Source organism: Vitis riparia, chromosome 13, assembly GCF_004353265.1.
Source record: "Vitis riparia cultivar Riparia Gloire de Montpellier isolate 1030 chromosome 13, EGFV_Vit.rip_1.0, whole genome shotgun sequence".
NCBI classification, from domain to species: domain Eukaryota; kingdom Viridiplantae; phylum Streptophyta; class Magnoliopsida; order Vitales; family Vitaceae; genus Vitis; species Vitis riparia.
Window position 1 is genome coordinate 27416394 of NC_048443.1, and position 24485 is coordinate 27440878.

Below are 24485 nucleotides of genomic sequence, written 5' to 3' on the forward strand. Positions count from 1 at the left end.
TTCTTTTACTCACCATCGTCTCTTTTTAATTTTTTTTTTGGTTTCTCACAATTAAATAAAAGCGCTGAGAAAATCGGCCGCCGGAAAGTTCCCGCCGTCACCGTCACAGTTAACTTTTTCGCATCGAAGATCGGATCTAGACTCTGACGTCTCACTCGCCGACCCACCGACGTTAACTGCGCCGTTCTGTGAGATTCTCCCTGCTCTTTACTCTTCTCTGTCTCTCCCAATTTTCAATAGCTTTGTATGTCTATTACCATTTATGGAGAGAGAATCAATTTTCCTGAGAATTCGGGAATTTTTTTTTTCTTTCTTTTTGAATTTCGAATTTCTGAAAAATATCCGACCGTTGGGGGTAATTTTATTATTGTTTCTTTTTTCGAATGGAAATTTAATTGTTACCTATTATTTTAAGAAATCGGTTACTTATTTGATGTTTTTAATTTGTCATTGTTGGATTGATTCTTTTTTTTTTTTTGGATTTTTTCTACCGTTTTAGAGGAAGAATAGAGTGAGAATCAGCAAGCCCAATTCTACCGTTTTGGGTCTTGTTTGGATGCCGAGAAAAGTGAGGGGCAAGAAGAAAAAGATACTTGAGGACTGAAACTCAGTTGAGTTGGATTTTTTGCCTTTTTATTTTAATTTTTGCGTTTTCTTTGGAACCAAAATACTGGAAAGTGTGAGGCTGTGATTTTCCTTTCATTTTAATTTCACTTCCATCAGTTTCGTTTCTTAGCAACCAAACAGGATTCGTTCATTTTCGTTCTTTCGGCTATTTTTCTTTTCTGGGAAATCGGGAAAATAGTCGTTCTACAGGAACACAAATCCTTGAAGATGAGTGGGGTTTTAAAATTTTTCTTGATTTCTTGAATGTTTGTAGGATTGAGATTGCGGAAATTATAGAAGATCGAATTGGGTGTGTGGATGCTGTCGGATTAGGGAAAAGTATGTAATAATACTGGTGTCAGATTTTAGCCTTTTAGTTTTAAAAAATCAAGGCCCTGAAGAAAGAGGACAGAGGTTTTTAGGGTTTAAAGAACGTCTGACACTGTTGCTTCCTAGAAGCTTTGTTAGTTAACTTTTCATGTTTAATGATTTCTGCAACAAAGAAAGGTTGTTGAAATCTATGCTGCGATTTCTTCTCACTTGCCTCTTCTTTTTAAATTATTTTATTTCATTTTATTGTCTGTTTATTAATTATTAATTACATTAATTATCATTGTTGTTGGTGGAAGCAAATGGTTAAGGCTGTTAAGCCAATAATACATTTTCCTTTGTTTCTGAATGCAGGCCAGGTCTATATAATCTCCTTCAAGAACCAGGTGTGTATGCAGCTATTTGAAATCCCATCTTTGTATTGTTTTCTTGTTTTGGATTCATTTTAAATATTTTTTTCAGATTTGTTTCCTTTAAGGCTTGTCATTTGGGTTTGGGAATTGTCATCAAAAGCTGTAGTCTTTATCAAAATAAGTTTCTATGTGTAGAATAATCTCTAATGCTTCTTTCCTTTTTCGAGTAAATATAGGAAAAGGGAAAAGGGATACCAAGGCACTGAACATAGGACAGCAAAGACCACTGCTCAACCGGCCTGATAGACTCCTTGGCTTAATCGAGGTCAGCTGAGTTTCAAAAGATTCATTTCCTTTTATTTTTCCTTCAGTTTTCTCAGGAATTGAACGAGGTTCTTTTCCCTTGTTTATGAAATCCATTCACGGTTATATGTAATTTCAGAACAGCATTCCCCAAAATTTTATTTGGCTTTTCTTTTCCCTAGCTGGATTGTCTATTCAGCAGATGATTTTAGTGCATCTTGTTTTATTTTACATGGTTAAGGATGGTTTTCTTAACTGGTGTGTTTGGTAGGTGGTAATAGAAATGGAAATACAATGGGAAATGGAGAGAATCATAATACCGTATAGAAAAGAGGAATCAAAATTATAGCGAGAATAGAATTTGGTTTCCATAACAACGAATTTTTTATTTCTATTCCCATTCTCAAAAACAATCCAAACACATTAATCAATAGGAGATAGGTTTGATTTCCTGTTCCCATTCTCAATTCTAGTATTCCAAACATGGGTTTAGTTCTTTGGTTCCTTTTTATTTTTATTTTTATTTTTTTTATAATTCATACTGTTAAAATATGTTTTTCTTCTCTCTATTATGCATCTGAGATCTCAGTAAGTGGTATCTTTACAGGGCCCATGTAATTGTTTCTGAGGCAAGGGTGTTTGGTTTTTTGATTCCAGGTCCAGACAACATCATCTTTATAGAGCCTCAAATAAGAGATCAGTATTGAAGACAGGAAATTTCTTTTATGCGCTGTAGACAGCTCTTCAATTGAAGATTCACAGATGAAGAAGCTATTCTTCTTTAGATCTTCCGCACCAAACAGTGGAAACAGCAATGCAGTCCCTCAACCGGCGACTGATAAGCAAGTTTATTGGGAGAATCCATCAGAAACTGGAATGAACAGTGACAAGGTCGAGAACAGTTATAGAAACCCCAAGGGTTTGTTCTCAAAAGCTCAGAAACACACATCTGAAAGTCAGAGCTCAGGACCTTCAGCTCTTAGGCGGAGCCGCTCATTCTCATCACCAGCTTTTCATGGTGGTGGGTTGGAACCAAGGAATTGGTCCTGTTTGAGTGATCAAAGCAGATCTCCCAGCAGTAATACTAGTGTTCAACCTCATTCATCTCGGTAAGACATGATTAGCTACATTTTAGAATTTTAGTTTCTTGATCAAATGCCATCCCTTAATCCAATTTGAAATGATTTACATGGTTTCCACATTTTTACTGGTTAAGATTTGCTTAGTGAGGCTAATCCTTTACTGGTTTTGTGTTTCCTACTAGTCGTCGTACTCCTGAAAGGCAATCCAAGGGAAAACAATTTGAAGCAGAAGTTATGAGGAATGCACATGGATTAGAGAGGCCTGGTTCAGCTGGTTCTTCCAGAGCTGGCAATGATTTCTCTGAGAGCTCATCATTTTGTTCTAGTAATGTCTCAGGTAAAGTTTTGGATCGGTTCATTGATGGAGAACAGCAACAGGAAATGAGCAGGCTGAAGAACGGTTATTCTCAAAAGAACCATGCTGGGAATGGAAATGGTGGTGGGAGGCGTCCACCACGAGTTCAACACACGGCACCCACTTCACCAACTGATAGTATGAAAGAGAACCCAAGGTCCTGTTTGTTTGGAGAAACAGTAGGAACGCGCCTTTACTTTTCATCTAGAGATTGGGCGGAGAATGGGTTTGGACATGAATCTCCACGGAAACTTGCGAAGAATGTAATTGAGAGGCTCTCCCAGAGCCATGTTTTGCACAAAACAAGTTCAACAGATTATGATTCTGATATTCCGATCACTATTGAAGATATCTATGGTGAATCCTTGAATGGATGCCCTGGTTCAAATTCAGATGGGGTTGCCCAAAAAGTTTACCCATTGGATGGACCTTATGAAGCAATTGATGGGTATAATGGGAAGAATTTCTCAGGTTCTCATAAACAAAATAATTTTCTTGCTGACAATTGTGGGTGTTGGAACCATGCTGAAACTAAAGATGACATGGATGTTGACTTGCATAGAGCTTCTAAGGAAGCTGAGGAGAGAGTTGCATTACTTTCTGAAGAGCTTGAGCAGGAGAGCTTTCTTCGGGATGGTGGGTTCGGGTTGCCAGCACTGATTCAGACAATTAGAGACCTAACAGAGGAAAGGATGAACTTGGCACTCGAGGTTTCAAGCCTTCTACAGTATCGAATTGCTGAGAGGGCTGCTGCCAAAGAAGAACTCAAAGTGGCAAAGGCAGAACTGGATGCAAGAACACGAAGACTTGAGAGAGAGAAGAACGAGTTGCAGTCTGGATTGGAGAAAGAATTGGACAGAAGATCAAGCGATTGGTCATTCAAGCTTGAGAAATATCAGTCAGAAGAGCAGAGGCTTCGTGACCGCGTAAGGGAGCTTGCAGAGCAGAATGTTTCACTTCAAAGAGAAGTCTCTTCCTTAAATGAGAGGGAAGCAGAGAGCAGAAGATTGATAACATATTCAGAATCACAAACGAAGGATCTGACTGCAAGGGCAAAGGAGGCAATGGAGGAGAATCAAGGACTACAGCAAAATCTTTCTGAGCTAAAAGAGAAGTACAGAGCAGCAGAAGAAGATCGAGATTGCTTCAAAAGAAATTATGAAGAGAAAGAGGAGGAGGGGAAGGAGTTACACAAATCCATTACAAGGTTACTGAGAACATGCAGTGAACAAGAGAAGACAATTGATGGGTTGAGACAGGGACTAAGTGAGGCAATTGGGAAGAATGATAAGCAAATTGGAAAATTGCAAAGTGAGCAGATGAGATTAACAGGAGTAGAACAGGCTTTAAGAAGGGAGGTGGAATCTTACAGGCTTGAAATTGATTCTCTTCGCCATGAGAATATTAGCCTATTGAGCCGTCTAAAAGGCAATGGGAAAGAGGGTGCTTATTTTACTTTCAAGCTAGATCAGGAACTTTTGACCCGTATTAGCTGCTTGCAAAATCAAGGGCTGTCCTTGCTCAATGAGAGCACCCAACTATGTTCGAAGTTACTGGACTTTATCAAGGGGAAAGCACGGCAAATTGTAGAAGCTAAGCAGGGCATAGAAGTTATCAATAAAGGCTTGGATGGACAATTTGTTGTCGAGTCTGGCATGAAAATCCAGGGTTTCAAGCGTGGAATAGAAAGTTTAACTAGGAGTTTGCAGACAATGTCTGCTTTGCTGCATGAAAAGCCCAATCCTGCTTTCAAGCCTCGATCACAGTGCGCAGAGGATGATAGATTAAATCAACTAAATGAACAAACCTCGGAGGTAAACTCAATACTGACATTTTTTGTTCTCTTAAAACTGATAACCCTGAATATAGAGTCCTTAGTTGTTTACTATCTTTAAGTATGTTCTTCCAAGTTGTATTGCCTCCTACTTCACAAAGCCCAATTCAACCACCTAGGCTTGCAAGTTGACTTCAATGGGAGATTGATGTTTTGTTTTATTTGTACAGGATATTATAAAATTTGAACTCAAAGCAGAAGCTTTGCTAACAAATTTATTACGAGAAAAGATATATTCTAAAGAGTTGGAAGTTGAGCAATTAAGAGCTGAGCTTGCAGCAGTGGTAAGAGGTAATGACATCCTCAGAACTGAAGTCCAAAATACACAGGATGACCTTTCCTGCGCAACACACAAATTGAAGGATCTTGAGCTTCAGGTAACCCTGTGATGTAACTATAGCCTCCAATATTGAATCTAATGCTTAACCTCTTTAATTTGCATATATGCATGAATACACATACAGTCCTTAGTTTTTATGGCAATCGTGAAAACTGGCTTGACAGTCTTAAAAAGTAATTGTTTTAGTTACTCTTTGTTGGTCATTCATACTGAGTTGGAGGCTGAAGGGTTTCCTTTTGTTCACAAGGATGAAGTGGTGATGTGTATATAGTGCTTAGTTTTTATGGAAATCATGAGAACTGGCTTGACAATCTTAAAAAATGATTGTTTTAGTTATTTTCTGTGTCATTCATACTGAGTTGGAAACTGAAGAGTTTCTTTTTGCTCATAAGGATGAAGGGGGAGATGTACTTTTATGAATGCTAGATGATTCATACCCTATTAAATGAGGGGAAATTTTATAGCAGTAATGAACAAAGCTAGTCGTGCTTTATGGCATTAAATATTGTGGGCAGCCAAGGAAAGCGTCTGTCTGAGCATAATCAAGATGACAATGAGGTTGATAGATGAATAACAACACAAAAAATATTGAACAAGATGAGAAAATGAGGGTGATTGTGTTTGTGGGAAGCCAAGTTTTACCAAAGTAGAAGTTTAGAAGATGAGAAAATGAAAGCCTGATGACTACTAGTAACGGAAGGGGACGAAAAAGAACATGGATGAAGAATGTGAGAGGAAAGACCATGATGGCATGTTCTCTGCATGACGTTTATGAGATAAATTTCATATTTGTTTATTTTCACTAGAATTGTAGATTTGTCTGCATATTCTTTATCGGCTGAGAAGGCAGGAGTAGTAGTGTCTTGAATGTGTTCTGAAGCGATTTCAAAGAAAGAAATTAATTATAAATATTTGGACATCAGAATAGCTTTAACTAATTCTCTATCCATTTTCACTAGTTCCTACATGATTTCTGGGTCGAGTGAGAAGCTTTTGAAGACATGATACATTTCTTCAAAATATGTGCCAGGACATGGCCTAGTAGTAAGAGCGAGTGCCAGGATGAGCAGTCTTGGGTTCAACTCCTGCCATTAGGAATCATTACCCAGTGGGTGTGGTCAGTCACCTTGGGGTTTGATAGCCAGGGATGGGCCCAAAGGACCCTGCAATGGTAAGATTCCCTGGTTATCAATATATATATAAGTACACATACATATATGGAGTTGGTTTTCTTTAAATTTAGTTACAGACACATCCCCAATGGAGATTTGGGTTAACTATAAGTAGGCATGATTATTTTTTAAATGCGCATATATGTTACACTCTGGATATAATGGTTTTCATTTTTTTCCCAGTTGTGCTGTATCTAAGCTTTATCTCCTAGGCTTGCTTCTAATCCTAAAGTTGTTTTCAAGGGTGTACCAATTGTTAAAATGAGATACATTAATGCCTTTGAGCCAACCCATGCTTTGTCTTTGATTCTTGAAATGGTCTTGTTATGCATGAGACTTGCATTTTCAGTAGTGTTGTATCTAATCCGTATTCTAGTATTATTAAGCTGTAACGGCCCACACCTAACCGTATAAATATTGTTTGCTCTAGGCCCAAAGGGTCCTAATGGCTTTAAAACGCATCTGCAAGATTAAAAACTCATATTTATATAATGTTAGGAATTTTTTCCCTTATTCAGTGTGATATATTACAATCACCCCTTCCATGCAAACACAAAGTCCTTGTGTCCTATGGGATTGCGAAGCCAAATATATAGACATCCCTCATGGGGCCAAACAAACTCCCACACACATTGATGTCAAAGATCGGTTTTGATATCATTTTGTAATGTCTCACACCTAACTGTGTAAATATTGCCCACTTTGAGCCCAAAGGGCTCATAGCTTTAAAACATATCTACAAAGTTAAGAGGAACCCATATTTATATAGTGTTAGAAACTCCCCCTTATCCGATATGGGATATCACATAAGCTGTATCTAAGCTTTATCTCTCAAGCTTGCTTCTAATCCTAAAGTTGTTTTCAAGGGTGTACCATTTGTTAAAATTAGATACAATAATGCCCTTGAGCCAACCCACGCTTTGTCTTTGATTCTTGAAATGGTCTTGTTTTGTATGAGACTTGCATTTTCAGTTCTGAAGTAGCCAGCTCCTCCTTTATTACAGATGCCGAAGAAGGATGAGAATATAAATCACCTTCGAACCGACTTCGAAGAATCCACAAAGCAATTGACCATCATGAAGGGAATACTCTCCAAAGTGTCTGGGGAGAGAGATCTGATGTGGGAGGAAGTCAAGCAATACAGTGAGAAGAACATGCTACTGAATGCTGAGGTTAACGTACTGAAGAAGAAGATAGAGGCACTTGATGAAGATTTACTTTTGAAAGAAGGTCAGATTACCATTCTTAAAGATAGCCTAGGCAACAAACCTTTTGACCCCTTTGCTAGTCTTGATTCGACACGAGAATTCCTGCTGGAGTAATTAACAGAGGTCGGAGGCTTTTCTGTTGGATAAAGTTAACTAAACTGTTCATAGCCTTACACTTTTTGTTTGTGTTTCTGGGGTTCCTTTTTTTTTTTTCTCTTATACTCTCCCTTCTCGTATCATTGAAATCTTTGATGAGTAAGAAGTGGAAATATACCAGGATTCTTTTGTAATCTGTTTCTATAATTGTAGTTGGGCTTCCCTGTTTGCTGAAAATCCAGATGAACGCAGTCTTGTTATTGTGTTAACGGAGTTGATAATTTGTTTTCAGGAATTTATCCACTGTAAAGCTTTTGTTTTATGCCTTCTGTTTCTGGGAACATAAGAAAAACTTTCAATAGCATTAAACCTGAACCCTGTATATCTGATGATTTTTTTTTTCAAACAAATTTGGCCACAAAATCTGCAGTTCTATGATCTCTCTCACGTCAGGAATCATCCTTCATCCGCAAAAACTTTGCTAAGGAGGAATCAGGGCTGTGATGATTTACAAGGTACATTCTAATTTTTTCTAACCATGAAAACTTGCAATATGAGGCGTAAGGCCCCCTCTGGAGCGACAATAATCAAACCCATACCATACATTTTCTGGCACAAAGGTCCTAAAGTAGAATGTGTGTGACACTGGTGCTAAACGCCCATCATCCCATCCGTGGAGTACCTTCACCCAACCAGGTCTCCATCCATCTGACCCGAATTTCTTAAGGTACAGTGAGCACACGATCTGGCTCATGCATGCTCCACTGGTCTCAAACATGTCTATGGCGCAACGCTGGAAACCACCGTACACACCACCTGGATTCTTCATACCTCTTGGAGCATATAACAACTTTGGGTTCTTCAGGTGCTTCACTATGACTAGATTCCCTGCCAAGTCACTGAACCTAACACTAATGTGATCGGTTGTCTCGGCAGATGGTGCACAGGTTGTCTCAATCTCAATTGAGTATGAGCAATTTCCCGGGGAAGCCTGGAGGACATGGGAGGTGGGTTGGAGTCTGTCGGCTGTGGAAGAAGTGATGGTGACAATGGTGAGGAAGATGAGTATTATAGTTTGCTCTACTGAGAGTTGTATCATGGTTTCTTTTGTTGCTTGTATGCTTGTGGGATGCAGAGGACACAGATATTATGGTTTTATAGATTCGAATGGGGGGCTTCCCCACTAGGATTCTTTTGGGATATAAAGGTAGAGTGGGGGCTTATGTTTCACGAAAGAGAGGCATTTAGATCAGAGTAAATGGATTACTTTGAGAAAGAAAAGATTCCCACTACTTTCAGTCACTTAAAAGGGTGATGTGTGACTTAAGTAATGCCACATCTTCCACTAATTCTAACATACACTAGTCAGAAATGCCCTGATTTTGTAAAAGATCATATTGCATGCCACAAAATATATTAGAGAAGTAAACGGAAGGATGATCATTTTCCTAAATATTTGAAAGGAGAACCGAAGGAAAACACCATCTACCATGAAACCTGCTAATGATATTTGGTACTGCACCATATTGCATTATACATCTGATTAAGAAAAGGAAGTATACTTGGAGATGCAATTTAATGAGGTACTTACACTTTGATCTGGGAAAGCTGGTACAAAATATTGGAAGGACAGAAGAATAGTGTCAACTGATAATACAGGGATCAATATAATTATTCTGGGTCTTCCAACAGGATCATAGAAACGATAGAGCATGGATATCCCACTTATCTTCAAAGAGGAATATGATCTGTCCAATTCTAAATACATAAATGTGTGATCCTTCACTAGAAGTAGGATGTGAAGTGTCCAAAACAGTGTCGACATACCATCTGGGTAAGAGGGGCAAATGAAGGAAATGTCTTCCAAAAATCATAGAGAAGCAGATTTCCAGAACTCAGGGGGCTTCCGATGCTGCAGAGGTAAATTGCATTAGAAACATGAAAAAACCCTATGCTATTCAATGCTGCAAAGTGATTTAAGAGGGGAAAAAAAACAAAGAAACAGTATTATCCGAACAAACAAGCACCGTGCCTGAGCTTGCCTGCACATACTGACGAAAGTTGAAGTGTTTAAACTGTGCCCAGGCCCAACCATAAAGAGAGGTTCAGTACAGGCAGTGTCCTATAAAGATATGCCACATCAGGTGACTATTAGATTAGTACTAGTCAGGCATAAATTGTAGATCATCGATTGAGATTGTTGGCCTGATATATGTTGCGGGCCCAAATTCTAGCAGCTTAAGTCTTCAGAAAAGTTTGGTAACTTGACATAATATCAAAGCTATTATTAACCAGAAGTCTCAGCTTCAAGTCTTTCCTACTACTACCGTTCTACTGTCTCCATATATTCCATTATGGGCCCAAATCATAACTACTTAACAGCTTAATCTTTTAGGTCAATTGGTTGGCATCCCATGATGTTTGATTGGCTTCACCACTTCATATCCAAAATAATCACTCCATCCACAAACCAGTTGACTAAAGGATGTAATAAGTGAGTGGAAAGAAAAGGTAAATTTGAATTTAATGATTCTCTCTAAGTGGAATATGAACTCAATTCTATAGTATTAGAAATAACTCTATATGCCAAATATTATTGAAACTATATTATAAATTTATAAAAGAACATAAGATTCTACTAGTTGATGAACTTAGGATGAAAGATGGGGGGCAGTGACCTATCATAAACACCACAGCTGAGCCTGGTGTGAATTTCTGGTGCCCAGACTTGGCCTGTAAAACTCACAAGCCTAAACAATTCAGACCATGACAGGTCATATGTGATATAAGTCAACAACCATCCCAATCTCATGATACTGAAAATGTTGATCCTTTTGATCTCCTGCCAACATAAGCTTAGGGGCACATCTGCAATATGCCAACTTACACTTCCACAATACAGTGTGGATTTCCTTCATTAAACTTCAAGAAAAGCAATTTTAGAACAGGATGAATAATGAAATGCCCCAGATGCCCCAAGATCAGAAGATGAGTACTAAAACTTGGCCACATGCACTTATTATAATGGTGCCTTTTCAATTGTTTTAATTTTTATAACCTAAAATTTACTTCTGGTTAAAATATACGAAGCTGATATAAATAGAAGCCTTTATGTAGGATCATATGCTCACCCAAGTATCAACAGGTAAAAAGAGATACAGATGAATAAATAATAAATAGGTTCTTCATATTGAATAAATGAATTACAAAGGGGGGAAAAGATCACAAGTTCAAACAAACAAATATCATAAGGGAGTTTTTGGATGCCTTACAAAATTGGACCAGTTCATTGTTTCTTACATCGCACTTAACACGCAACCCAGTAGTTAACATGGAAATGTCATCATAATACCAAAAAGAAACAGAGGTAAAGTTATTTATTGATTTGAATGCCCTTCTTATAATTTAAACAAGTGTGAAAGACAAAGAATACAGCCATCTAAGTGATTTCTATACAAAACAGAATGAATCCAATTGATTTTCATTAGTATTTTCACCAATTGGCATGTAGATAAGCAGATGATCAGAATGAAAACAAGATATATATATATATATATATATATATATATATAATATATATATATATATATATATATATATATATATATCTATTATAAAGTTGTGTCTGGCTTCCCAAATCTGAAGATTATTTTCTAACATTAGAGGCTCCAGGTATGCATTCTGGGGCTTATCACCAAATGCAGTAAGTAAAAGGTCTTTCAAACATCCACAGTAGATTTGATTTACAAGTTCATCGAAACATAAAAACTGTGAACATTTTTATACAATTACCTGAGAAATTGGCATCTTTGCTCTTACAGAATCAATCAATGTGAAATCAATGTCAGCTACAGCAATGCCTGTTGACAGTCGATCTGAAACACCAAAACAGAAGAACTGATCATGGGCATTCTGTTTCTGTAGTTGTTAGTACACCTACTAAGAGCATGAAGAGCAATGCTTTTAACAGTAAACTTCAATTCTTATCCCTTAGGGAAGAAAGATGCTTCTACAAGGATGCAAAGAACAGACCATGACCTCTTTTGGAGTAACAATGCAGTGATATTGAACCTACTATTAACTAGATCTAGACTAGGACATTGAAACAGAAAGAGAACTTAAATATGTTAAATTTTAAATGTTTGATCTATTCTAATACTATTGAAAAATGAAAACATTTGCATCCAACTAGTACTTATATGTGTACAAGTGCAAAAAACAAACTATATATCATCCATCAAATCATGTAATTTTTTGGACTTAGAGATCTTGCAAGTTGGCCTTCAAGAAGAAGGGATCTGTGACTGCAGGACTAGGGTCTTAAGTGTCACTTTCTATTCTTCCTGGGAGAATTCAGGATGTGTTAGCTCACCTGTAGGCAAGAAGGTATCACAGTATGAAGCAGGAAATGACACATATTCTGACACTGTGGAGTGGACACCATCTCTTGCAATAAGACACTAATAAGGAACTTACTCATGCATAGTTTAGATTTGGGAGGTTTCTTTCCATGAACTAGAAAAATTTTAAAGTTGCTATGTTGCCTTTGGAGTCGAAACATTTCTGAACTAACAGTATGAACAAGGAAATACAGAATTTTCAACAGGAGATGTCTCCTGAGCTGGACAAAATCTTAAGAGTTGCCACATTACCTATAGGATCAAAGCATTTCTGAACTACCAACTTGAGGGCAGTTCCTTTAATCCAGTGGCATATGGGACAATGACCGTAATTAATCTAGTTTCCAGGTGCTAGGTTCACAAGGGAAACTTAAGAAGAAACTAGCAACAACCATCAATTTAGCAACCTGGAGTCAGCGTGAGTGAAAGATACATAACTTGAGAAACAAGTTCTTTCCCCATAAAATCACTGCTCCCTCATTGTCATTTTTGAGTAGAGGCACACATCATAGATTAGACATCAGAGTGTAAAAGGGAACCAGTTCTCACCAGGTAGACGGCCAATTATTGTTCCCCATGGATCAATTATTAAGGAGTCTCCATAACTTTCTCTTTTATCATTATGCTTTCCAGCTTGTGCAGCAGCTATGACCTGATAGCAGATTCATCAACATCATTCCCACAAATGAAGCAGCAGCAAACATGATAACACACAAGATGAATGAGTCAAAGCCTAAAGAAAATAGCCAAGAAAGAATATCTCCATAACATCAGATAAAATTCTGGAAAACTATTTCAATAGAGAGAAAAAAAGATAATGCCTTCCAGTGATGCAATAGCAACACTAACATGTGTCGTGTTGATCTATCTCTAATATTAATACAAGATCTTTGAGAAGCACCTTAAAACAAAATGAACCCCACTATCGGATCCTAAACTGGGATGGTGTTCTGCATGCACATCTTTTGGTGTGAAGATTGTTTTCTTTTATGAAGGCATGGTAACCACTGTAATTATTGTTAAAAAGAAGGAAAAAAAAATTTTTGGAAAGAGTTGAGAAGGAATTCCATACATAGCACTGAGTCTCAATTGCACGAGCACGAAGAAGAAGTTCCCAGTGTGCTTGACCAGTTACTTTTGTGAAAGCTGCAGGCACCAATAGAACCTGCATATTTTAATCAATGTTAACATTAGGTAAGAAAAGAAAGCCGGTCACAATGCAAAGCTAAGGAATCCCCTTGTATGTACCTGTGCATCGTGTTGGAACCTTAGCTGCTGATAAAGCTCTGGGAATCTCAAATCATAGCAAACCGTTACACCCAAACGACCAATGGGGCTGTCTACCACAACGACTTCCTTCCCTGAAAACTTCACCAATTTAGAATGCTCACACACAAAAAAGTCAAATCATCCATTCAATTATGTCATAAGGCAACTATTACTTGGGAAACACCAGAAAAAGTACGTTTCATTTAAGTACATGATGATTGGAATAACCATTCCATGCTACCCTCACCACCAAAAACAGATAGAAGATATAAGAATAACAAAGATGATATGGACCAGATCTATCTTATACACATGGATGACATGATCAATTTTAATAAGAATACATCTTGTAATTCAGAGTTGACCATATCTGTCACAAACATTCCTTCCAAGGAGAAAATTGCTCTTTACTTGAGGAAACAAAAAGATCAGAAGAAAGCACCAATCATGCAGTATGAATACCAATACTATAGGGGAGTTCAAAGTACGCCAATGAGAAGTTTTGACAAAGCCGGATAATGTAATTTTACATTTGCCACAGAAGCCATTTTACAAGTGAAATAAATATGTATGAACAATGCATGAGAAAACTTTACTAGCATATCAGAAAAATCATACACAGGTAAGAATTCACCTCCTTCTGTAAAGCTGCTCTCCTTGTAGACCGCTCCACCAGGAACATCCACATCAAACCTTTAAATAGGAAGAACATTTCTAATTAGAGCATATCCATAGGGGAAACATTATAACATCAACTTTAAGCAAGTTTAGTATATGAGAACTGTTTGCAAATTATGAGGGCTCTCAGGAATGAAAAGAAATACCATCAGATTAACCAACTAATGGATCCAAATAATGCATATAAGTCAATCATTTTCAGTTACATTGATAAATACCAGTATAGTGATCTGCGTGTAAAGATGCCATATCAAGGTTATTTCTCAAAAAGAAGCAAATAGGGGATCAAGTCTACTGGTCTGTTAGGATGCCTCAGCTTGTTCACAATGTTCTGATACTTGACATATATGTGTACGTGTCTAATGCGTGTTGGCACCCTTAACACAAACATATGACTCCTCTATAATCAATGTTTTAAGCATCAAGTGCATGTGCTTCCTCACTTCCATTCCCACAAGCACCTCTCTTCCCTCTTGCTTTGTGATTCTAAGTTTGAAACTGCCAACTGCAGGCATTCTCTCTCTTTAAAACCGAAGACAAGAAGGATAAGCCTCGAATGAGGGTTTCAATCAGTGAATGATGTCTGTACATGGAAAATCCCACCTCTCCACCTAATACGATTTGATTTTTTATTTCAATCAGTGAATAAAGCGTTTATGTGTGGAAAATCTAACCTCCCCACCTTAACGAGGATGTTACTGCAGTCCTGCATTATGGCGACAAATTACCCCAGTGTATTTTAATTTTACAAGAGGAGAAAAAGGAAACTTAGAATTTCTTTCCCCTTCTGAAACCATAATTTATTCTTTTCTCAACCAATCTGTGAGGTCATTGGGACCTCAAACCTGCTTTCTGCCTCCTGTGATAGGTTTCCAGCACCATCACTGTGGGCATCTTTGCTGGAATCAAATCAACAACCAGACTCCATACTATTAGCAAAACCAGCATCAGGTACACTACCCTCATTGGCGATCAACGTTATCCACATTGAAATTCTAACCTGTACCATCATCTTCAGCAAAACTAAACACTAGTGGATCCACCATCATTCATAACTGCCTCTGCTACCTCTATCTAAAATACCACAATCAACCACTGTTACCTCCTCTAATCCTATCCATCCATTTTTATCTCCATCTAGTTATTTTCCACTTTTCAGTATTTTTCCTACCATACATGATGGTGAATTGATTTTATGTTCATTAGAAATATCAGGTAAACTTCAAAAGGAAGAAGACAAGAAGTGGTCTAGTGCAGCGGAAGGTTTGTTTCAAAACAAAACAGAAAAACACTCAGGAACAAACACAAAGATCACAATAGGCTCAGAAAATTAGGGAATAATTCTGATAAATTATATTGAACTGATTCTAACGATTACAATAAGTCTTTAAATAATGTTTGTAATGCAAAAATAAAAGAAATAACTGAAATAAGAAACTAGAAATAAATGGAAACTAGGAAAACTTGGTGATCTCTTATACAAAATAGTAAATCAAATAAATTTAAAATAGGAAACTAATGATGAACTTAAGCTAAAAACTAATGATGATCGTGTGCTGCACCATGGTCTATGATAGATAGACTTGTTGCGATAGAAGACCATATATTTCACGTACAACTATAATGGTTTGCATGTAATTCAATCCATTTGATATATCATTCTACTTATCAATAATGTGTGCATGCAAGGCGTGAGCTAGAGAGAGAAAGAGATCAGTAATAGTGGTAAAATAAAAAGATAAAATGCAACTGAAACAAAATCAGACATCTTACAAGTGTATTTTTCGATATTTGCTTCTAATGTTGCCAGTATCATCAATTAAAACATGTGTATTGCACAGGTGTGCATCATCCTGTCCTTTTTCTTGGAAGCCTCCAAGCGACAACCAAATTTTGGATTCTCTGCAATTTAAGAAACTTCATGGCTCAGAGGAATGAACAAATAAGTAATTCTGCAAAAGTCATAAATCACAAAGAAAATGAAAGAGACAGTGAAAGAACGACATTTCCTGGTAGCAAAGACCAAAAAAGTAATACTCAACCATATTAAATTTGGTTGGGTATGTATGGAACACATGTATAAATAAACATAAGCGTGCTTTCTAAAATTTCAGTTTATAGTAGTCTGACCTTGCAAGAGAACGGTATCCTTGCATGATTGGGCCATCCAAAGGCTCAGCAATCGTAAGACTCTCCCCATCCTTGGTAGCCACAAACGAGAAATTTTCAGGAAAACAGATGAACTTTGCCCCTGCAGATACTGCTTCCTTTGCAAATATCAATTCTAAAAATTAGACATGGAACTTCAAAGAGGTATAATAAATAAATGAAAACCTGACAAGTATCTTACTCAAAACTACCGCAAATCCCAAAGGTTGATTACATAAATAGCTCAAGTTAAAGCAATAAACTAACGTGCCCAACAAAACATGGGAAAATAAACAATACCCTCCATATATGAATGCTAATTACTAAAAAATTCCTTAGATTTATTTGGGTAGTCTAGAAAACTAAGTCAAAACTGATATAAGAAAAGTACTAAAAAGACCGAACTCTACCGTCAAAGACCTCAAGTCTCTTCTCCAGCCTCTCACCAATGTCCTTACTCGGGGACAAAAACTCATTTTCAAAGGGAGGGTTCTGGCAGATGGCATGACGTTGTGTGAGTCGGAGATCATGGATGGGGCTAAGGTTATGCTGATGGCTTCTCAGGGCTTGCATCAAGGGGGCGGTCCAATCTTGAAGGAAGCTCCAACCCGTCCTATTTTGAGGGAAACAACGCATGCCAATCCAAAGGGGAATAAGAGGTCTGAAGTTTTTATTGATAAGGGTCATTTGGATCGGTGGAAGCTTACTGGAGTTATTGCATTGTCTGAATGCCAGTTGAAGTCTTTTGTAGTGGAGAGAAAGGATTTCCAGGTAAAGTCTGAAGGTTTTAATGGGGGAACGTGGATTTCAATAACAGAGAGAAGTCGAGGTTTTGTGGTTTCGTTAGGTTTTGGAGAGGAGGAGTCGGGTTGGTTATTGGAGCATTTGAAGAAAGCTGTGGATTTGGAGGCTTCCAGGGGTTTCATTCGAAAGATGAGGGGCAAGACTAGGACTTATCTGTTGGAGATATGTTTTAATAGCAGAGGGAGATATATGAAAATCACAGAATTCATTGCAAAGAGAAAACCTTTAGTTTTAGTTGTTCCCGAAGGTGTTAAAGGCTATGGGTGGGAAAATTTTAGGAAGGCGATTGTTTCAGTCCAAGATTTCTCTGTTCAAGCTGAAAGAGCCTCGAAGGAGAAGCTAAAAAAGCCTCAAGAGAGCAAAGGAATGTACAGAGGTGAGTGGTCCTATGTTGATGTGGTTGCAAAGAAAGGACCTAGGAATGGTGCAGTGATGCCAGTTAGAAAATGGGCAAGAGCTGTAGTTTGTGAAAGCAAAGGAAAAATACGAGATTGGTGTGATGTTGGAAAAGCTATAGCGAGAAGGGTGGGTATGAAAGGAATGGTGTCTGTAACACCCATTTCTGCTTACAAGGGGTGTTTTTTTGTGGATTCTGCAAGGAGAGCTCAGTGGATTCAAGATCAAGGGAGCTTCACAGCGAGTGGAGAGGTTATTGCACTGAGGAGATGGTCGCTAAAAGAGAACTCAGTCGTTAATGGAAAATTTAGATGGGGGTGGTTGGAACTAAGAGGCCTTCCTTTCCATCTGTGGGATGAGGCGTAGCTGAGATACATTTTGTAGAAGTGGGGGAAAGTAACGAAGGTGGCGAGGAAATCGTTGAAGCTTGTTGATTTGACGAAGGTAACATTGTGGGTGGAGATGCTTCCAAATGTCGTGCTTCCAATGCTACTAGAGGTAGAAGATGGAGATTGGACATACACGGTTGCAGTTACAGTCACCGGAGAAGATGACGGAGAAGACTCTCTCAGGTCTGAGTCAAATCACAGCAAGGATGAGCTGAGGTCAGTGGGGGGTTGCGTCTTTCAGAAGCCACAGATCGCTGAGGGGCTACAAGCTACTGCTAGGACCAATGAGTGCCATAGCTGGAGGCCTTGTCATCGTTCCCATTCTCGTTCTTCAGATTCAAAATCGTTCAAGGGGGAGAAAGGAAAGGGAAGGTGTATGTTGGGCCCAACAGCGGGAAGCAACGTCGGGCCAACAAAACCAGACGACTTTAAAGCCCGTTCTGATTGGGTCCAATCTGGGGCGAAAGATTTTCAGCCCCTAGCGGGTCCAGCCCACGAAGGTTCCTCTAATGGTGGCCCAAAAACGCCTTCGTCTTCAAAGCTCCTACGCCCAGGGTTCTCTGCAAAGAAGATAATGCCGAAAGGTCATCCTCAAGAGTCGTCAAAGCCAAAAGGCTCCTCAGTCTCCGCAAAGCGCAAAGCAAGAAGCTGGCCGCCGAGATTAGAGGAGGCGTCTTCTACCCTGAAGCGTAACCTAGAAGGAGGTGGCTCATCGGAGGCAAATCGAGACACTTTTCGGGGCAAATCTCTCTCCAATAAGAGCGATTGGTTCAGAAACATCCAAAGTTTTTACCGGTGAGAAAGAGGGAGACGAGGGGATTTTGCAATGCAAATTGGTCAATAAGATGCGTCCTTCTTTCTTAGCTTTATCCGAGCAGGATCTTCCTTTGGTTGGGGCTTTTGAGCCAAAATTTCTTCCCAAATCCTCTGTTTCTTTGGTTCATCCTTCTTGTTGTCAGCCTTTTTCTTCGTTTCCGTTGGAGTCAAGCTTTGCCGTTCAGCGTGGTTCCTTTTTTATCTCTCCTGTTGTGGATATCAGCTGTCGTGGTGGTGCGTCCTGTTCTGAAGGTGTGGTGTTTCCCCTAGAAACCTCTAACCAAAAATTTAAAGACCGGCCTTTCCTTAGGGAAACACTCAGTAACCCAGAGGAGCGTGGTGTCTCAGGCGAGGCTTCGTCCCCAAAGCTAGAACCTTCCACCCTCCCGTTGGAAGGTTTTCAGGTTAAGGGACTTACGCCTAGGAAGATGGTCGAGGTTCAGTCGGTTTTGGAGAGTTTAAGGATTAGAATTGTCAGGGATCGTGGAAAAGGTGTGGAAAGAGAGAACAAGAGTACTCTCCCTAGGGATAAGGTTTATTCCAAAAGAAAGAGGAAAAATGACTCTGGAACTCGAGGAGAGGATTAGTACTGGGTGCTGGTTGTGTCGGGTTGTTTTTGTTTTCATGTAGATCTTAAGTTGGAATACAAGAGGATTAGGATCCAGGAAGAAAAGAAGGACTGTGAGAAGGTTTTTAAGTACTCAAAACCCAGATGTGGTGATGCTTCAGGAAACAAAGAGAGTAATTTGGGACAAGAGGTTTGTGAGTAGTGTATGGAAAGACAAAAGTTTGGAGTGGGCTACTCTTCCTGCTTGTGGGGCTTCGAGGGGGATTGTGATTTTGTGGGATTCAATTAAGTTCAAGTGTACAGAGAAGGTGTTAGGATCCTTCTCTGTAACTGTAAAGTTGAACTCTAATGAGGAAGGGTCTTTTTGGTTAACCTTAGTGTATGGCCCGAATAAGCCTTTGTGGAGAAAGAACTTTTGGTTGGAGCTTCAAGACCTGTATGGTCTGACTTTCCCAAGGTGGTGTGTAGGAGGGGTTTTAATGTTATCAGGAGGATATCTGAGAAGATGGGTGACTCTAGGTTAACAGTCAACATGAGGTGTTTTGACGAGTTTATAAGGGAGAGTGGTTTGTTGGATCCCCTTTTAAGGAATGCAGCTTTTACATGGTCAAACATGCAAGTGGATCCTATTTGCAAGAGATTGGATAGGTTTTTGTTCTCTTCTGAGTGGGATTCTTTTTTCTCTCAAAGTATTCAAGAGGCCCTTCCTAGATGGACCTCTGATCATAGCCCAATTTGTTTGGAAACTAATCCTTTAAAATGGGGACTGACTCCTTTTAGGTTTGGGAATATGTAGTTGCTCCATCCTGAGTTTAAAGAGAAGTTTAGAGATTGGTGGCAAGAGTGTACGGTTGAAGGTTGGGAAGGTCACAAGTTTATGAGGAAACTAAAGTTTATTAAATCAAAGTTGAAAGAGTGGAATATAGTGGCCTTTGGAGATTTAAGAGAGAGGAAAAAACACATTCTTTCGGACTTAGGCAGAATTGATCTAATTGAACAAGAAGGGAATTTAAATCTTGATCTGGTTTCGGAAAGGACCTTAAGAAGGAAGGAGCTAGAGGATTTGTTATTAAAGGAAGAGGTTCAATGGAGACAAAAATCTAGGGTTAAGTGGATTAAAGAAGGGAACTGCAACTCTAAGTTCTTTCACAGAGTGGCCACTGGAAGAAGAAGCAAGAAGTTCATTAAGTCTCTGATTTCTGAAAGGGGGGAGACTTTAAGTAACATTGAGGTTATTTCTGAGGAGATTGTAAATTTCTTTGGGAAACTCTATTCCAAACCTGAAGGTGACTCTTGGAGGATTGAAGGGATTGATTGGGCCCCTATTTCTAGAGAGAGTGCAGTTTGGTTGGATAGACCATTTTTTGAAGAGGAGGTTCGAATGACAGTTTTCCAATTGAATGAGGAAAAGGCCCCTGGTCCTGATGACTTTACTATAGCAGTTTATCAAGAGTGTTGGGATGTGATAAAAGAGGATCTTTTGAGGGTGTTTCTTGAGTTCCACACTAAAGTGATAATAAATCAAAGTACAAATGCGACATTCATTGCTATGGTGCCTAAGAAAAGCCAAACTTTTAAAATCTCAGATTATAGACCTATTAGCTTGGTTACAAGTTTATATAAGATAATTGTTAAGGTCTTATCAGGGCGTTTACGCAAAGTTCTTCATGAAACAATCTTTGGCTCTCAAGAAGCCTTTGTGGAAGGGAGACAAATTTTGGATGCTGTATTGATAGCCAATGAAGTGGTGGATGAGAAAAGAAGGTCAAGGGAGGAAGGGGTAGTCTTCAAAATTGATTTTGAGAAGGCCTATGATCATGTGGATTGGCGCTTTTTAGATCATATGCTTCAAAGGAAGGGGTTCAGCCAGAAATGGACATCTTGGATGAGGAGTTGTTTGTCTTCATCTAGTTTTGCAATCCTAGTTAATGGGAATGCAAAGGGTTGGGTTAAAGCCTCTAGAGGTTTGAGACAGGGAGACCCTCTTTCTCTTTTCCTTTTTACTCTAGTAGCAGATGTTCTAAGTAGGCTGATGATCAGAGTAGAGGAAACTGGGATAACTGAGGGTTTCTTTGTGGAGAGGGATAGGACTAGAGTGTCTTTGTTACAGTTTGCTGATGACACCATCTTTTTCTCTAAAGCCTCTATGGAACATTTTCAAAACCTTAAGATTATCCTTTTGGTTTTTGGGCAAGTATCTGGTTTAAAAATCAACTTAGAAAAAAACACTATTTCAGGTATTAACACTAGGTAGGAGTTGTTGTCTAGTTTGACTTCGGTTTTGGATTGCAGAGTGTCAGAGTGACCTTTTTCTTATTTAGGCCTTCCTTTGGGAAGGAACCCAAAGACAATAGGCTTTTGGGATCCAGTGGTTGAGAGAATTTCGAGGAGGCTGGATGCGTGGAAAAAGGCCTATTTGTCTTTGGGAGGGAGGATTACTTTAATTCAGTCTTGTCTGTCTCACATCCCTAGCTACTTCCTCTCCCTCTTTAAATCCCAGTATCAATAGCTTCAAAGATTGAGAAGATGCAAAGGGATTTTCTTTGGTCTGGGGCGGTGGAAGGGAAGAAAGATCACCTTATCAGATGGGAGGTTGTTAGTAGACCAAAGGAGTTGGGAGGTTTGGGCTTTGGGAAGACTTCTATGAGAAATATTACTCTCTTAGGGAAATGGCTTTGGAGGTTCCCTAAAGAAAGGAGTGGTCTTTGGCATAAGGTTATTGCGAGTATATATGGGACACATCCTAATGGATGGGATGCCAACACGGTGGTTAGATGGTCACACAAATGTCCTTGGAAGGCTATTGCTCAAGTTTTCCAGGAGTTATCCCCTTTTGTCCGCCTAGTGGTGGGCAATGGGGAGAGAATTCGATTCTAGGAAGATCTTTGGTGGGGTAACCAAACTTTGTGCTCTTAATTTGTTGATCTTTATAGAGTTATTTCTGTGAAAAACCTCACTGTCTCAAATGTCTTTGGCAATTCCTTACCATTGTCTTGGAATTTTAACTTTCGCCGCAATCTAACGGATTCAGAAATTGATCTCCTTCAGAGATTAATGTCCTCCCTTAATTCTGTGCTTTTCTCCCCTTCTTCATCAGATTCAAGAGCGTGGTCTTTGTCTTCGTCAGACTTGTTTTCAATGAAATCTTTTTTCTTGGCCTTGTCAAAAGTCTCAAAGCCTTTAATGTTCCTTCCGGCCAAGTTTTTATGGAGCTCAAAAGTCCCTTCAAAGGTTAAGGCCCTCGCTTGGTTAGTAGCACATGGGAAGGTAAACACTAATGACAAGTTACAATTGAGAAGACCCTACAAAGCCCTCTGTCCTCAATGGTGCATTCTTTGCAAAGGAAATGGAGAGTCGATTGACCACCTTTTTCTTCATTGTCCCGTTACCATTGGACTTTGGCACAGGTTGTTCAATCTAGTAGGGTTGGTTTGGGTCCCTCCAAGGAGCATTGAGGACATGTTGGTTATTACTTTTAAAGGTTTGGGGAACTCATTAAGAGGCAAGACACTTTGGTAAATTGCTTGCCTTACTTTGATTTGAATGGTGTGGCAAGAGAGAAACAATAGGATCTTTGAGGAAAAAGGGAGAACGGAAGAGATGGTATGAGATTTGATCCGGTTTTATTCTTCTCTATGGGCTTCTTGTATTGAAGCTTTTAGAGGAGTTCCTCTAGACATTTTACAACTCAATTGGATTGGGGTTTGCATTTCAAAAGTTTGAAGATTGATGGGGTTTCTCTTTGTTTTTAGAGTTCTATTGTTGGGAGTTTTATCCTGTGTTCAATTTGTGTAGGAAGGACCTCTCATCCTTCCCTTGGTTTTTTTCTCTTTCTCTTGTCTCTTTTTTCTCTCCTATATTTGTTCTTATATTAATATAATCTTCTTCGTTTCTGATAAAAAAAAAAAAAAGTACTAAAAAGACAATCCACACAGCCGTAATCAAGCCAAAGTGTAGGTTGTTCAAGTTTGGCTTAAAACATTAAAAAGCTCCAAGATTGGGAATGAGCTGAGCTCTTTTTCCAAGATGAATGAACTCAAACAATCCTATAACTGAACTGAATTAACTCAATTTTTTAAGAAGTCTTAGGTGGTTTTTTATTTTTTATTTAATTCTAAATAGAACCTTAATGCTTAATAGTGTTAAATATTAGGTTGTTTGTTTTTGTAGTATTTTATTTCTATTAAGTATTAAAAAGTAAAAAAAATCAATATATTATTTTTTCTATTTAGAAAAAGCTACATATTTTGGCTTTTTCTATTTAGTAAAAAGTTTATAATAAGTCATGAAAAAGTAGAAAAACAAACGACCTAAATTCTAAAACTAAATTGCTTTCAGTAAAAAGCCAAAAAAACAAACACAGGATGTTTATGAGCTTGAGAAGTGGGAAGTGTGAGCTTAGTTCAAAAGTCTTAAGTGTTTAACAATCTCCATAGCAAAGATATCTCGATTCCTATATCTCAAGCCTCCAATTGAACTGATCTCAAGCTAGGTTCCAGCGGTTAGAATGGTATCGTAGCCCTACCAACCGATTATGTTTTGCAATAAGAACATAAAATGCAATAAAATTTAACAAATATGGATTTTATGTGATCGCCTGATTTGTTTCTGAGAAACCGTTGGATGAAAACGAAAAAGTGATTTATTAAAGGAAAAAAACAAAACATATACGGATTTTTCTGTGACAACCCGTTTCGTTGCTGAGAAACCGTAGAAAAATAAATGAAAGTGATCAAGAATCAACGATCAATATATATGGATTTTTCTGCGACGGCGCGTTTGATTGCTGAGAAACAGAACGAAACGAAACGAACGTGAAAACATTTAACATAAATGGATATTCTGCGACGGCCTGTCCAGTAGCAGAGAAGCCGTGGCAAAGAAATAAAGACTTTTTGAATTATCCGTTTCAAAATTCCCAAAACTCCCTCTTATTTTACTGCGGTTTCTCAACAACCAAACGCAGGCATAAGGAAAAAAATAACAATCACAGAAAAACACAACAAAATAATCGAAAATCTAAACGATACTTTGACAAGGCGGGAACAGGTGGCGAAGTTCGCGGCGAGATCGTTGACTGAGGTCATCTGAACGGCCGCGACTCGTACTGAGTTTGCCATGGTTGAGTTGCCAGTGATGGCACGAATCGCTACCGACGCGAAACGGGAGTTTTTCAAAGCGAGGCGTCTCCGGTTTTGGATCCAACTGATTCGAGAGTTGTTTGGAGCGGAGTGTACACAAAACGACATCGTTTTGTTGGAGGCTAGTTGCTGAATGCTGAGACTGGTAATAAAATGGAATTTATTTGCATGTGGGTCCTTCTGTTTCGCTGTATTTG

General features: G+C 38.7%; 3 protein-coding genes across 6 annotated transcripts; 1 reads left to right on the forward strand and 2 right to left on the reverse strand.

Moving 5' to 3' along the window:
- LOC117927770 (myosin-11) lies at positions 1–7978 on the forward strand. 4 transcript variants are annotated; one of them, XM_034847438.1, is made up of 9 exons: positions 1–188; positions 500–610; positions 881–945; positions 1291–1322; positions 1526–1614; positions 2250–2701; positions 2857–4843; positions 5034–5240; positions 7380–7978. In XM_034847438.1, the coding sequence occupies exons 6-9, from the start codon at positions 2355–2357 to the stop codon at positions 7695–7697; spliced, it is 2859 nt and encodes a 952-aa protein (XP_034703329.1). In that variant the 5' UTR covers positions 1–188; positions 500–610; positions 881–945; positions 1291–1322; positions 1526–1614; positions 2250–2354; the 3' UTR covers positions 7698–7978. The 4 variants fall into 4 exon arrangements, with proteins under 4 accessions (XP_034703329.1, XP_034703328.1, XP_034703327.1 ...); XM_034847437.1 differs by lacking the exon at positions 881–945; XM_034847436.1 differs by lacking the exons at positions 500–610; positions 881–945.
- A 233-nt stretch (positions 7979–8211) lies between these two features.
- On the reverse strand, positions 8212–8778 carry LOC117928492 (embryo-specific protein ATS3A-like). Its single transcript, XM_034848369.1, has one exon. The coding sequence runs from the start codon at positions 8776–8778 to the stop codon at positions 8212–8214; it is 567 nt and encodes a 188-aa protein (XP_034704260.1).
- A 410-nt stretch (positions 8779–9188) lies between these two features.
- LOC117927771 (deaminated glutathione amidase, chloroplastic/cytosolic) lies at positions 9189–24396 on the reverse strand. The gene is made up of 9 exons (XM_034847441.1): positions 24178–24396; positions 16157–16293; positions 15800–15928; positions 13983–14041; positions 13328–13440; positions 13152–13244; positions 12629–12731; positions 11472–11554; positions 9189–9591 (listed from the first exon to the last, which is right to left on the reverse strand). The coding sequence occupies exons 1-9, from the start codon at positions 24394–24396 to the stop codon at positions 9550–9552; spliced, it is 978 nt and encodes a 325-aa protein (XP_034703332.1). The 3' UTR covers positions 9189–9549.
- Between the last annotated feature and the right edge of the window lie 89 nt (positions 24397–24485).